Source organism: Chanodichthys erythropterus, chromosome 11 (assembly GCF_024489055.1).
Source record: "Chanodichthys erythropterus isolate Z2021 chromosome 11, ASM2448905v1, whole genome shotgun sequence".
Taxonomy (NCBI): Eukaryota; Metazoa; Chordata; class Actinopteri; order Cypriniformes; family Xenocyprididae; genus Chanodichthys; species Chanodichthys erythropterus.
The window spans coordinates 29,164,901-29,181,006 of record NC_090231.1 but is presented as its reverse complement, the minus strand read 5'-3'; the positions used below and the strand labels follow the sequence as shown (position 1 = coordinate 29,181,006).

The following is a 16,106-nucleotide window of genomic DNA, read 5'->3' as shown; positions in this document are numbered from 1 at the left end:
GGAGCTTTAAAACACGATCCCTCACAAACCGATGAGGGTCTGACTGCTGTGTCTGTGAATAAAATGGAAAATATGACCAGTGTTGCAGAAACTATATTTTTCTTCTCCTCCAACACCAAACACACGCGCTCACACTTTCTTCTCTCCCCTACTCTTTCTCTTTACACGTTTCTGTTATCTTATCTCCAAGCTGAGTAGTTGTGACATCAGTTGTACATCAATCTCTGAAAGTGGATTTTTTTTTTTTTTCACTTCACCTTCATGTTTTTCTTTTTCTTCTCTTTTTTTTTTCTGTCAGACAGCCTTTGTGACATATTGGACCAGTAAGAAATGAAAGATATTCATGCAGGCATGCAATACTTGTAATGAAGTCTTAGCCTGACCTTCTATGTGATTGATTTTGTAATTTAGTTTTCTCAGCCAGTACTTGAAATGAAATGAAATCATGTTGAACAAGTTTTAAATACCCATAGTGCAATGGGAGAGGTGGAGGGAGGGAAAAGGAAAGAAAAAAAGATGAGAGAGAACAGAGGAAGGTTGTAGACTAGTCCTTTTTTTAAGGCATTGGAACAATGTTTTGGACTGTTTTTTTTTTTGTTTTGTTTTTTTTTCAGAGGGGACAATTCGTACAGGGTGCATTGAGCATGAACAGTATATGAGCTGCATGAAACGAGAGAATGTGTGTGTGTTTTGTAGATGGAGCGAGAGAGGGAGAGTAAGTAGGTGGAGGAGAAATAAGAGTAGAAAACAATTTATCTTCACGCTACCATGGTCTCTGCAAGCATTCAAAATTCCATTTTCTTATTTTTTTTTTTTTTTTTCCTCGAGGAGCCAGTTATGCAGGTGCCCATAAATGGTTGAAAAATAAAGCAGCATGTTGGTTAAGGTTCCAGTGCAGCTGTGAATATGTGCTGGGGGCTGATAAACTATTCATAATAGAGCTGACCTTTTCACACTGGCCAAACTTGTAAGATTCATCCTTATAATTACCATATAGATGATTTTACTCCTTTTTCTGTTATGGAACATTTCCAAGAGCTCTGCAGAAAGATTGAATGAAAATTGAACTTGTTAACATTCTTTTCAGCATGGAACAGCTCATACCAAGCTGCTTTTAATAAACTCTCCAATTCCTTTCCAACCCCCCACAGAATCCTGAGGCCTGTATCTTAAAGAGCAGACCCGAGACTCTCAGCCATTGACACGGCATCTTCAGATTCTTATCCCGATCGTCTGAAAGCAGTATTGGTTATGTTATGGTTATGAACACATGCTGGAAAAAGAGGTCCCCCCCCCCCACCCCCGGTATATTTTCTTGACTGTTTAGTTGTGGTTCCTGCTTTTGATGAAAGGGGTGAGGATACGATTTGAGGCAGAACCAAACAGTCATCCATTAAACGTCTCAGTGTGTTGGACAAGAGGCTCGTTGTATGGTGTAGCTGTTTGGTCAGCATCTCTTTTCGGCAGCTTTTAATGTTGGAAGCTTTTGTGCTTGTTGTAAAGTATGTTGGGGAATAAAGAGATGAGAAGGAAAAAGGTTGTTTTTTTGCTGGAATACAGTCAGCCGAGATGGGCTGATTGCTGGAATAATAGCAACATTTGCACAAGCACACGCAAACACACAGAGGAGAGGAGAGGGCACATCTGGCCTCTTTGCTCTTCAGATAAGAAGTTATTTACAGATTTATGAAGACTATCAAAAGCATCTGTGTAGATGTGAGCTGTGTGTCAGCAGACAATGTTCCAATCAAAATGCAAATGGAGGGTGTGCAGCAGGGACATAAATAAACAGATCGGATACTGACTCCCTCATTCTACCAGCTAAACCACTCTGACAGCAGAAATCACATTTCTTTCATTGCCTACAAAAGCTGCTATTAGCAGAAGCTGACTGCTGTTTTTTGCAGGTTTAGTTTGAATGGTCCATTCATCATTCTTTCTTTTCCATGTACCGATTCTACACATAAATATCTATTTTACACAAAATCTTCTCGTGTTTTTCATTTTCTGCTGTTTGATCATTGGGAATTGGGAAGATAATGTTGTCAAATCATTAGATCCTTCAAGATAAATCACAGCCATTTTTTCATAATTCACGGTGGGAATTGGTTCTACATCTGTTCTGCTTTGTGCGACCGGATCAAAGTGATCCTGGAACTAAAGACTAGTTCTGATTGATAGTTTCTGAGACCTTATTCACCAACATAGTCAGTACATGGAGAGGAAAAAAAAAAAAAAAAATCAAAAGAGTGGGCATATGGTCGTCTGACGAATGTTACATGTTCAAATCATTGATCATGTCAATGTATTCACATGGGGGAGTAAGCCAGAACACAAAGACCAGTCAGAGACTGAAATGCTGCCTTACATCTCTGATTTTCTCTGCTCTTTACATTACTGATGCTTAGAGAAGGCTGTAGTGATTTCAGAGAGATTTGTAGGAGGCATCAGTGGCTGTTAGTCTGGAAGTGTTAGACGCAGATGGTCATGACTAATGAACACAGTAGACAGGTCTGACACAAAGACTGCTGCTGGCTCTGTCACTGCATTCTAGCGATGAAATTAATGCAAATATTTTTTTGTTGTTGTTTTTGTGAGGGTGTAATTCTGTCATTTATTGAATGTTTCTTTTGTTTTTCCTTTTACTTATCTCTTGATTCATTCTTTACCAGTGTCTCTTTAAAAAACAAAACAAAACAACACACACAAAAACAATACGGCATATTTTCCAGTACCAGATGTTGAAAACAGCTATTGTTTTGTAGATTGTGTTTTTGATAAGGCACAGATTTGATATAAAGCTGCGCGTGCCCAGGGAATTAATACAAAGAGAATGTAATCTCTGTGTGACGGAAGGTGTTAGAATATTGTACTAGGGGAGAGGGTTCAGGAGGTCTGGCCAATAAGGCCAGGTGCACAGCTTTATGATGTGTTGACACATACAGATATTGAGTTTGAGACTCTGAATACCAGATGGAAAGAGAGGATTGGAGTTGATGTAGGATGAAAAAAATTGAACAAAGAAGATCAAATGAACTCGAGCTGTTGAGTTGACTTTGCTCTGTAATCTGCACTTGTTTTTGGAGACTCTCAATTGCTATAATTTTACCCTCTGTTCAGTCAAATGCATCAGGCTCCTGCATACCGTATTAGCTTCTGTTGTTGTTGTTTTTGTTTGTTTGTTTGTTTGTTTATTTGTTTAAGTAAATGTTCCCTAACTTTACCCCTAAACTAGGTATGTATAGATATTAAAACTCTGGCTAATACAAATAAGCTGATAATATTTTTTTTTATGTTTTGGTCAATAACTGATGAACGGCCAATTTGCCTAAATAAAAAAAAAATAAAACGCCATCTGTTATTATTCACAGTCTGCAATATTTCACAATATTGTGATATATTATTAGAATTTAAAATACCTTTTGTCTGCAAGTATAATGTATGCCTGTGATGGCAAAGCTGAAGTTCAATAGACCAGCATTTATTTGAAATATAAATGTTCTGTAGCAATATTTCCTAGCAGTCACTTTTGGTCAAATGAATGCATCCTTACTGAATAAACATATTAAAGAGATAGTTCACCCAAAAATGCAAATTCTTTCATTATTTACTACAAAAGGAAATATTTTGAAGAATGTCAATTACCAGTTGATGAGCCTCATTGACTTTCATAGTATTTTTGTCAACTGTTTAGTTACCGAAACTCTTAAAAATATACCTCCTTTTGTGTTCAACAACTTGAGGTTGAGTAAATGATGACAGAATTTTCATTTTTGGGTGAACTATCCCTTTAATTTCTGTCAAAAAAACAAACAAACAAATGTAACACTTTAGTATGGGGAACAATTCACTTTTAACTAGTTGCTTATTAGCTTTCATATAGCACTTATTAAGCACATTTTAATGCCTTATTCTGCATGACCATATTCTGCCTCCCTAAATCCTACCCTATACCTTAACATAAACAACACTACCTTACTAACTATTAATAAGCGGTAAATTAAGAGTTTATTGAGGCAAAAGTCATAATTAATAGTGAATATGTGTTCCCCATACCAAAGTGTTTCCAAAAAAGTCTTACTGACACCAAATATTTAAAAATGTTTTTGTTGTCTGTTTGCTCTGTAGGCTGTTGGTCAAAGCCACCTCCGTCAGTATCCTCCAAACCCCACCATGGTGATGCGCTCCATCATTAGCATGCACAACCCCAATGGCATGATGTCACAAAATCAGCTTAGCACCATCAACCAGTCCCAGATCAACACTCAGCTGGGGCTGAATATGACTGGATCAAACATTGCTCACACATCCCCGTCCCCACCTGCCAGCAAATCGGCCACGCCCTCTCCATCCAGCTCTATTAATGAAGATGATCAAGAGGAAGGAAACAGGGTGAGTACCATTAAATCCTGAAATGTTTAGTGCAGTGTTTTCATCATAATGTGTAAACGAAAACAAAATCCACATCCAAATTGTGAGATTTTATAACAAGTTGCCTTCTCTCTGTCAGGTGATTGGTGAAAAGCGTCCCGCCCCTGACGCAGGTAAGAAGCCAAAGACGCCCAAGAAGAAGAAGAAGAAGGATCCTAATGAACCCCAGAAACCAGTGTCTGCATATGCCCTGTTCTTCAGAGACACCCAGGCGGCCATTAAAGGCCAGAATCCTAATGCCACGTTTGGAGAAGTGTCCAAGATAGTAGCTTCTATGTGGGATGGACTGGGAGAGGAGCAGAAACAGGTATCAAACTGTTCACAATCTGAAATGTTCTGTAAATAGAGCTGTATGTAATGGATTATTAATAGTTTTTTTTTTTTTTTTTTTGCTTTGCTTTGAGCTAGAATAACAAATGCTCTTAATTTCTACTCATGTTTTTGCACAAAATGATTCATGTCAGGTGTTTTAACAGACTGCTTGATATTTCACCCTTCTTAAGTTTTTTTTTATTACCGGCTGAGATGAAGCCTGCAGGCTCTCCCTGTTGTGAAACGCATGCTTGCCAGTCAATGTTCTGCTAATTATCTGTTTATAACACCTCACTTATTCTGCTCTTCACAGGTTTACAAAAGCAAAACAGAAGCAGCTAAGAAGGAGTATCTGAAAGCTCTTGCAGCGTACCGCGCTAGCCTTGTGTCAAAGGTGAATATGTTTTCTGTTTAAACAGCTTTCCTTCTGTCTGTTTTTTTTTTTTTTTTCCCTTTCAGTCTACCTTTTTTCTATTATATTTTGGTTTACCAGTATCTTAATAATAGTTCAGCTCACTTTCAGGCTCGATAGCTTTCACCTTGAGTCTTTAACCACTTTTAAAAGTTAAGACCTTCTGCACAGTAAACTTTTCAAAGAAAGCACCAAATGTAGAACTGACAGCTGAAAGGTGATTGAAAACAGCAGTTGTTCTAGCAGCAGTGTTTATTTCTTTGTTAATTAGTTAACTTTCATTGATTTTCACAAATTGAACTTCTAAAAACATACTGGAAAGGATTTAAATATATGATTTTTCCACAGACCAAATTCTCTTGCATACTTAAACGTGTCTGTGAATGTGTTTGTTCCATCACATTAGAGATGTAAAAATAGCATTAAATACAGCTAATGAATTAGAATGAGATATTCTTATGATCCATCATGCCTCATTAACTCGCTGTAGCAGCCAGGCAGCTGGGAACGTTTGCATATTTGTTGTTTCTTGTAAAAAATTAACATAATTTTACACACAGTTTAACACTATTGTTGTTCAAGTATACTAAAGTCTAAGCAACTCAAGTACTGGATATTTGTTTAATTTATGACACCAGCACCGCATTGCTCTAGATTCAGCGGTTGAATAAATTTATCAAGCCTTTTTTCTTTTTTTTCCCCCCTCTTTCCTTTCAGAATCTCCGAACCGTAATGTTTGTTATTTTCAGTGTGCAAGATTTCAAGTCTTTTTTCAGATCTTTTCCTAGGCTACTAAATAATATAAATTCCTCTCTTGGCAAGTTCTTTAGATCACTGAATGTAAGACAGCAGCAATTTTCTCTGAACAGCTTTTTCTGTCTAGTCAGTCACCAGATCAGCACTAATAAAGCAGAGGGCACTACAAAAGAAAGAATCTGTCGAGTACCAGAATTCATCTGACCGCTCTCTATTTCTGTCTCAGGCTGCTGCAGAGTCAGCGGAGGCCCAGACGATCCGCTCAGTGCAGCAGACTCTCGCCTCCACCAGCCTGTCGCCAGCGCTCGTGCTGCCTTCACCTCTGTCCCAGCACCCCTCAATGTCTGCTGCGGCACAGGCGCTCCAGCAGGCCCTGCCTCGAGCCATCGCCCCAAAACCTCTGCAAATGCGCGTCGGCAGCAGCCAGATTGTCACCTCGGTCACGGTAGCTCACCAGAACATGACGCCCGGCGGCGTTCAGTCACAGCTGCTGGGGCAGATGGGAGCGGGTGGTCCGCAGTCAGGCGTGTCATCGCAATTGAGTCCACCGATGCAACCCCGGCACGCTTCCATGCAGCAGCAGATGCAACAGCAGCAGATGCAGCAGCACTTGCAGCACCATCAAATGCAGCAGCAGCAAATGCACCACCAGCAGATTCAGCAGCAAATGCAGCAGCAGCATTTCCAGCATCACCTGCAGCAGCAGCTTCAGCAGCACCACATGCAACAGCAGCATCAACAGATGCAGCAGCAGCAGCAAATGCAAATGCAGCACATGCAGCAGATGCAGCATATGCATCAGCATCAAATGCAGCAGCATCTCCCGCAGTCGCAGTGTTCGCCCGTGCAGCACTCGCCCGGCACGCCGCATTCAGCCTCTCTCGGCAGCCCGCCGCCCCCTCCCGCGCCTCAACCTCACCCCTCGCAGGTACAGGCTCACGCGCAGGTCCTGTCGCAAGTGAGCATCTACTGAACCAAAAGCCCTCGGACCTGCAGTTGCGACTCCACGAGAAATGCAGAAGGAAGTTGTTATTGAAAAGCATCACTACAAGGTTGCTTTTTTTAAGTTGCACTTAAGAAGTGTGTAAGAAATACGAATGTTTTACAAAGAACTGTCCTTTGTTCTAGATGGATAAGAGATACGTTTTAAAAGGACAAAGCGTCTTAGCTGGATTTTTTGTCTATAAGATAGGCTGAGCTACTGGGAGGTCTGTTCATAGACTTGAATGCCCAGTAGTCATTTGTATGTATATTTAGTTCATTTGGTTTCTCTTTCTCTCTCTCTCTCTCTCTATCTCTCTGTTGTGGAGTTTAAACTCTGTCGGAGCATGATGACGTGGGAAGAACATTTAGAGACGATCACAGAAACACCTGATGGGTTTATTTAACAGCTTTATTTATGAGGTTGAATTCGCTCTCACCACCAGACTAAATGAAAGAAGGCACTGCATCACAGAAGGGATAGAGATGAACTGAACAATGCACAGGTACTAAACTGGTCATCAGAGACATGCTGAATGGCTCTTGCACTGTCCGGCCAGTGTATCGTCAAGTCTACCTTCTCTTCTTCCCTTTTTCCATCGTCCTCCTTGGCGTTCCCACGGATGAAACTGTTTAACAGTCACTGTCGGGAAGCTCTCTCAATCAACTCATCCTGCTTTTGGAACCAAGTGGTGTTTGACACATCTCATGCTGTTATCAAACGGGAAAAGATGTAAAACACCAGGTTTTGCTGGACTATTTGACACGCTTCCATAGATCATTTCTGTCATCACATCTCTAAACACTTTTTTTGACCTGCTGTATGTGTTCTGAGGAAAGAAGAGAGAACGTTCTTGGAGTTCTTCTCCTCTGGCCAAAAACCCTCAAAACTCTGTTTCACTTCAACAGTAGTAACAGCACTCCAAAAATCATTCTGCTCTGTAATTACCTTTACCTCAGAAATTTTATTGAATAAGTTATGTTTTTGTTTTGTTTTTTTGTTTTTCTGTGTAATGAGAACATTTTATGGGGGGTGAAATGACTAAAATACTGAATTTAGGCTGTTGGTTTACTGATTGGGGTGTTTTTTTTTTTTTGTTTTTTTTTTTTGTTTTTTTTCATAATACCCTACACTTCACAACAAGGACAGTTAAACGGGAATCTTATCAGATGTTCTTTTTACTATCATAGAAAGGACATTGAAGTATTTTGTGCCAGCTGTAAAAGAATCAGTGGTAAGATAAAAGAAAATGAAGTTGTACATTTTTCATACCTCTTGTTGTAAAGTTTTAATATGTGAGGCTTTAAATGCAGACGTTGGCAAAGTGACCTGTCACCTGCTTTATCTCATAGTACTCTTTTCTACTTTTTTATGAGTTACAGTAGCAGCGAATCATTTGTTTGTATTTTTGCTTACATTTCAAAATTAATAGTTTTTAAAAACCTGACAGTAAAATAAATACAGTTGATGTCAGTTGGAAACTCCACCTGCTTTTAAACATCATAGATGTCATTTATTAAGTTTTATTTTTGCCATCCAAAAACACATTTAAAAGAGGCATTCCATTATCGTCATCAATATGATACTAGCCATAATTTTGTATTATATTTCTCTGTGTCTCTGTTTGCAATTAAAATAATCCAAAATATTTATTTCAAGGAACTGATTCATTTCAAAGATTATATTAGCCATACTTTTGTATAAAATATTTCCTCAATGTGTCCTTGTTAGTTATGAAAGATTTAAAATAAAGACATCAGTACTTAAAATATTTTGTTTACTTTGGATATGCAGGTGTATATTTTTGTCCCAGCTCAACTCAAACAGATATTTGAATCTATTTATTTCTACAAATATGTTTGAAAAATGTATGTTTTTGTTGTTGCCAGAGTCATTAAGATTGGCATTCACACCTTTTCCCAGTCTTTTCACATTTTAATGACTCCTGGAGCCCCCAGACACAAATATTTGTAGGGGGAAGGTAGGATTTGAAAAAGGCTAATTATCATAAATGCACAATAAGCACGTGAGGATATTGGAGCGCCTTTATCTGCTGACCGGTGGTGCTATTTTACATGCTACGCCAGACAGAGACGTTCCGAACGCAACAGAAGGGAAGGGAATCTGTGCCTGCGCATATCTTGTTCCACATTAATAGAATTCTCAATCTGTATTTTGTACCCAATTAGTTAATTTTGAGAATGCTTGTGCAATTTGCATGAGAGAGGCTGCAGCGATTGGCTCTCGAGTCGGGTTTTGTGTCACAGAGAAGCCCACACTCTCACTCTTTGATTAATTGCAGCATCTGTTTTGTCAGAGGGTGTAGTGGAGAGGTCTGCAGGAAAACTGCAAATAAGTGCTGGCAACAGTCTTAAAGCGCCTATGATGAAATGAAAATTAAAAACAGCGAGTACCCCACATGCCCTGAATTTCAATAGCAAGGAGTGGGGAGAGAGAAGGAGGGAGAGAGTGAAGATTGCTAAGCATAGAATGTAAGAGTGGTGTCCATGGCGACCAAACACATCCTTTAAAAACAGCCGGTAATGAGGGGCCGGGAAATAGCGCTTATTATTCCGAACAGTCTCATGGAGGGCAGCATCAATAATGCATGCAGTACCTTGTTATTTGGTAAACCTTGTTATCCGCATTGGTCTCAGTGAGGATAAATATCTCACAACAAGGGTTGGATCGCTGACACACCCCAGTGATGAATGAATAAATAAAGATTTGCAGATATTTCCAAAACTTTTATTACATGTCCTAACAACAGCTGATGATGTTGGCACACCAGCAATTATGAATTAAATTAAGTGTGGTTTCAGGGACAGAATGAAAACTGATCCTTTACTAGACCTTAATTAAATTCAATCAGTGCTTCATAAATTTGAATGTCAATGTTTTAAAATGTAGAAGAACATACAGAATGTGACAGAATATGACAGAAAATTGATTTTTGGGTGAACTATCCCTTTAAGTAAAATGTAAAATATAAAAAAAATAAATAAAATAAAAAAAATAATCATCAAAGCAAAAAATTCCACCTCGACTTAGTAGAGCTTATGATCTATAGAATCTTGTTCAAACCACAGTCACATGATTGCACAGTAGATTTATTGCATATATCCCAATGTTCCCTTTTATTCATCACTATTAGAGTGTGTGTGTCTGCACATGTTTGTGTGGTTCAAATCTTTGTCCTTTTTTGTCCTCATGAGGAAAACGGGCTTATAAATCATACTAAGTAAAAATGCAGAAAGATTTCTGTGATGTGTAGGTTTAAGGGTAGAGTTAAAGTTAGTGGTAAGAGAATACAGTTTGTACAGTATAAAAATAGTTATGTCTATAAAGGTCCCCATAAAACATGAAAACCCAGTGTGTGTGTGTGTGCATACATATGCATTTTAATTTAGCCTATATGTTAGGTCATATGCATTGTGAATGTCCCATTTTTGTAATATCAATCAATGATTGATTGGTATCTTTCATTACCCTGCTGTCTATGCAGATACAATGTGAGCTGTGTGACAAAAGGTCTGTGGCCTGAGGCCGAGACTGTGACCTCAGAAGCTCGTGGTCTCTGGTGCCAGTTTCATCAGAGCAGGAAGATAAATGACCATCATTTATATTATTATATCACTTTTAAGATTAATTATATTTCCTACCAAATTCAAAGCTGTAAGGCTAGTGTTTTGAAGAGACATATTTTTTGAAATTAGCAATCAGGTATCAGCTGCCTCGTTGAATCTTATCACTACTTAAAATTTGAATGAAATGTGATTTAAGGTAATCATTAATACGGTTTCTAGGTTTCTGATAAAATAATCACTGATAAAGCAGATACATGACAGGTGGTGAGTTTCTGGTTGCGGACATCATTTGTGTAGCTTAGCAACAATAACCAAATAGGGTAGAACTTGAATAGGGCAAAGGTCATCTCCAGCCACAGAACATCAGTAACACTGTCCAGTAGGCCATGCAGTTTGCCCTTCATTAACAAAACTAACCCCTTCCCACCCATCTCCCACAGAGCACATGCAACCTTTGACCTGACTTTAGACACCTGGGCTTGCTTGTGAGTGAAGTGTTTCGCTGACTAGCTTTGGGCAAGATCCTGTTAGTCCCGGAGAGCTTTTGTTTTCACAATGTTGACCTCTTGGTCAGAGAGAGAGGACTTTCTTTAGGTGCAGTTGACCTGGTGCTGCTGTGAACATTTCTGTGAAAGATTCACCAGACTGAATGCATGTCTGAGGCAAAGTAAAGAACTTGACTTTCAACACTATCTTTCTTTTGTTTATTATTTTATTTTCCTTCTTTCTTTTGTTTAAAGGCAGAATTTTCATTTTGGGGTGAACTAACCCTTTAATGCAAAAATTAAATCCAAAGTAATGTATGTAATATTTGTTTAATGAATGGTTTACTATTAGAATTAAACTCTATGATGTGCTATAAAAGTAATACACTATAAATCACTCATTTTATTGTTTAAAATCTACTATATAATGGTCTAGTTTCACAGACAGGGCTTAGATTAAAAGGATAGTTCACCCAAAAATGAAAATTATCCAATGATTTACTTGCCCTCAAGCCATCCTAGGTGATTATGACTATCTTTTTTCAGACGAACACAATCGTAGATATATTTAAAAATATCCTTAGTCCTTCAAGGTTTACAGTATAATGGTTGAGAATGGGGGGCCGCATTTTGAAGCCAAAAATAATGCATCCATCTGTAAAAAAAAAAAGTAATCCATACGACTCCAGGGGGTTAATAAAGGTCTTCTGAAGTGAAGCAATGCATTTTTCTAAGAAAAATATCAATATTTAAAACTTTATAAATTCAAATATCTAGCTTTCGGCGGACGACCGTATGCAGAATGCGCAAGTCGATTTTTTTTTACTAAGGATATTTTTAAATGTACTGTATCTCTGATTGTGTTTGTCTGAAAGAAGATAGACATAGTAGTTGTATTGTATTGTTTATAGCCTTGATGGTGAGATGAGCATCAAATGTTTACTCAGTACAGATACCACAACCAGCCTTTGCTTTTCCACAGCACTTTATCAAAGCAATGCTTCAGAAACACAGAGCTCGATTCCTACCAAGTACAGATCAAATGGGCTTCTAGCTGTTCCCAGCAGCCCTCTCAGCTCTGGCAGAAAGAGCAGAACTGCACTAAATTGAAGTTTAAATTCCCAGAAAATAGTTTTCGCTAATGCAGGATACTTATATGCACTTATTAATGTCAAGTGAGATTATTCTGTGAAACTATATTTCACGCTTCCACTGCAATGATGAATACAATGAAGCCCTCAATATTTTAACTTCAGCAAGTTCATTTTACAAAAATGTCTTGCATATTATGAACTTGCTGGATTTAAGGGAGTGGGGATAATTTCAAATTCTATTCATTGTTCTCCACAGCTACAATAATTGCAAAGTGATGTCTTTGAATATACTGAAGTTATGTTTTCATAGAGCAGTTCAGCACTCCAAAAGACACCCCCCTCCCTCTTTTTTCATTCTTTTTTTTTTTTTTTTTCTTAACTCATAAAAATTCCATGGACTGGGTCACTTTTATTTGTTACATTAATAAAAAAAAGACTGTATTTCCTATTTATTTTTAATTCCTACAAACAAAATAGTTTGGCCAAAGTCAAGAAATGCTGTGAGATGTTCCCAAACTACTTTATTCCTTCAGTTTTTGGGCTCTTGACCACTCTCAGTGTCCAACTTTTAGAGTTAAAGGTCATCAAACAAACAATCCTGGTTCAAAATCACTGGGGTGAACAAGCCCAGAAATTTGACTCTGTTTCGCCTTGCAGGCAGTAAAAGGCCAACCGTTCTAAACACAGTCTTACCAGGAAATCTCCAAACATACTGCCAGTATTTTCGAGGCCAACACAACCATTGTGATTTGGTATTCAGAAACTGTTTGCACATTCCTGGAATTTTTCAGCGCTTATGTTATTGTTACATTTATTTAATGTTCAGGTAGAGATTCATTTTAAAATTGCATTGTGAGCTGTCATTGATTGAGGAACATTTGCTTTGTTGTGACAGAACTAAACTTTGTATCTGACAGATGTCTCTGGGAGAGCGAATTGAGAATTCATTCCATCTTCTTCGCTTGCAGAATATAAAACCATATCTCGTTTCCCCTGAGTTGCCTCTTTCCAATTCCTCTTCAGTATTCTATGGACTTTGTGTTCTTCAGAGAAACCTGATTCTCTGAAATTGCTTTTTATTGTGACTTACTTAGGCTGTTAATGTAAGCTATTACTGAGCTCACATGTTACTATAGCAACAAAGCTGATAAAGTGTACTGGGAGACCAAAGTGATAGATTACATGTGCATGCTATGTCATATCCAATAACTCAAACTCACTATACGGCACATTATTCCACTGGTCTGAGAGAAATCAATAAATGTGGACACAACCCAACAAGCCATGCTTCATCTCTCTCTCTCTCTCTCTCTCTCTCTCTCTCTCTCTCTCTCTACTTCTTCTCTCTTTCACTACATCAGTCTCTCTCTGTGTCTAATTCTGTACGACAGTAAGGAAGCTGTAGCAGATCAGACCATGTTTCTATGATGTCTGTGTGGAGCTACAAGGGGCAGGTGCTGTACAGACACCATTCAGAGAGACTCTATTCAGCTCCTCTCCTCCGTTTCTCCATTCATGCAGGGCAAAACGCCATCTGCTCCTGTTGTGCCTGGAGCTCTCACAGCTGACCAAAAAAAACCCACCCCAACAGCTGTTGCCAAACAAAAGCCAAACAATGGGGGCAGAGAAAGGTTACACACAAGTTTGAAAGAGAGAGAAAAAGAGTGAGAGGGAGAGAGGGAGGAAAGGGTGGAAACACATTGCTCTGATGAAAGGGGAGTCAGAAACAAATCATTTACAGATTATGAGGAGGAATGCTCTTTTCAATGGGTGCAGTAGAAACTGTTAAATATGAGATGGTAAATCTTGCCTGTTGTCTCTATGAACTTAGTTGACTCACATTATGGCTGAAAATGGAGGAAACAGTATTCATGGTCAGTCTTTTGAAGTCCCTGATGAGTCAGACTAATGACAACAAGAAGGGAAACAATGAGAATTCTTGTTACAATATTAACCAGTATATGATGTCTAAAAACACATGCAAATTTGAGTATATTTGACCATAATAATATTCTGTTGTTGACTTAAAGAATACAGTCTGTTTCACAGATGGATATGAAATTGTTTTGGAATATGATTCAACCTGCGACCCTACAGCGGATAAGCAGTATGGAGAATGCATGGATGAATTTTGTGGTTTTAAATCCACTTAACTATTCCACTGACTATTATTTTTGTACATTTGAGGAAGAAAATAATAATTGGTCCTAATTATATACTAAACAAAAATACTAAACAAACATAATACACCTTTTGATATTTGATTTTATGGAACCAAACATCATGAAAATCATTCAAATCTGGGCTTTTTAATGGAACCTAAATATAAGAGCCGGTTCTCAATTTTTAACCGTAATCAGAAGACCAGAATTCTGGATTCTGGCCTAGTTCACACAAAGTCAATGGTGTCTCTGCCCATCTCTGCCCATGCACATAGATGATGAGTTATACTGTCTGTTAAATATCAGTGATGACATTCTGCAGCACTTCCTGGTGCAACAAGAGCCGCTTTTCCACCGTCGCGCCGAACGGTGCTTAGAATGGTAAGGAACGGTTCCAGTTGTGTTTTCACTGGAGCCTGGTACGGAACAGCATGCCGTTCCCGGCATGGTTGTCTAACAATGCTGAATCGTGCTGGTAGAAACCGTGAAGTGATGTCGCCACTCAGGATTGGTAATTTGTCTGTTGCCTGGCTACCAGTTTCTCTGTGGCTGGCTAAGCACTCTATTTAAGCAATGTAAACGAATTAATAATAAAATTAAAAGAAATATCTTCCTCCATAACGCAATCATTATTTACATCTTATATCATCAGTAAACCGTTGCGTTACCAAGGCAACGACTGATGCTTTTGTATTACATTCCTAAGAGTGGCCATTATCAGTCCCACAGTGGAAAACGAAACCGTAACCGTACCAGCTGGGCCGGATCAGCACGGAATGGAATAAGAACCGTTTCACCCGATGGTGGAAAAGCGGATAAGGTTAGAGAGTCTAATATTAAATATGTTCTTCATTCAAATAAGCATGTCATGGAGAAGATGGGAAATAATTTGACAGACATGGAGGTTCTATAACAGGGTCAGAAAGTAAACATATTAAAATTAATTAAAACTACCCTTTAAAATTGCCCTAGATATTTGAAATGTGATTTTTAAAAATTATTTTTATTTTTGTTGGTCAGTGTGGTGAATTTGCATGACCAACCTGATTCGTTGCAAAATCTATGTGGGGAAATCTTTTGCCCTCATGAGAAATTCACAATCATGTGGATTCCAACTGAAAAGACTGGATTGGCTGAACAATGTGACTGACCACACTCTAAGACTTTTTCATATAGCCCTTTAGACCAAACGGATTCTTCATAGTGTAGTGATCAAAGACATCCATCTTGGGCTTGTTTACATAGAACAACAGAAACACAGTGCAGCTGGACACAGAAAGCTGCTTGGTTTAAAAGTGATAGAACAGAAACCTGGCTAAAACCAGATGATTACATTATTTTGAATGAGTCTACCCCCCAAGATTACGGTTACCTCGTCGTAAGGTGTTGCTGTACTTTCTTCTCCATTCTGTCACCTGATGGAGTTTGTGTTCCTTGTCACTGTCACCTTTGTCTTGCTTATTTGGGGAAACTTAATATTCAACAATATTATTGATCTGACTTTAATGATGCTGTTGTATGAGAACTGAACTGAGCTGGACGATGACATTTTTTTGCATAACTGCTTTATTGATTAAATTAACTAATTTAATAATTGATGATCTTTACAACTGAACTAAATCAATGCTGAACTGATTCAGCTGAACAACAGCCGAAATGCATAATTTTCCTGTTAACACTGTAAAGCTGCTTTGAAATATCTGTATTGTATAAAGCGCTATATAAATAAAGGTGACTTGACACAAAATCACCTAAAGTTTGAACCGTCGCCTATTCACATGGCACGACAGTAGTTGAAGTTAGTAGCCTATTGTTTCAATTGATTGTAGGTAAATATTCTCTGCTTTGCTTGTTTTCTTTATTTACCAATAAAGCAGTGTTTCCG

At 38.3% G+C, this 16,106-nt stretch overlaps 1 protein-coding gene across 1 annotated transcript in view; it reads left to right on the top strand.

Moving 5' to 3' along the window:
* tox3 (TOX high mobility group box family member 3) overlaps positions 1–6,885 on the top strand; it is a 51,534-nt gene extending 44,649 nt beyond the window's left edge. Inside the window, exons 5-9 of the mRNA XM_067400895.1 lie at positions 2,327–2,356; positions 4,147–4,392; positions 4,511–4,738; positions 5,057–5,137; positions 6,138–6,885. Coding sequence (XP_067256996.1) covers positions 2,327–2,356; positions 4,147–4,392; positions 4,511–4,738; positions 5,057–5,137; positions 6,138–6,884 — 1,332 coding nt within the window. The 3' untranslated portion in view covers position 6,885. The remainder of the gene's footprint in view (positions 1–2,326; positions 2,357–4,146; positions 4,393–4,510; positions 4,739–5,056; positions 5,138–6,137) is intronic.
* The last annotated feature ends 9,221 nt before the right edge of the window (positions 6,886–16,106 follow it).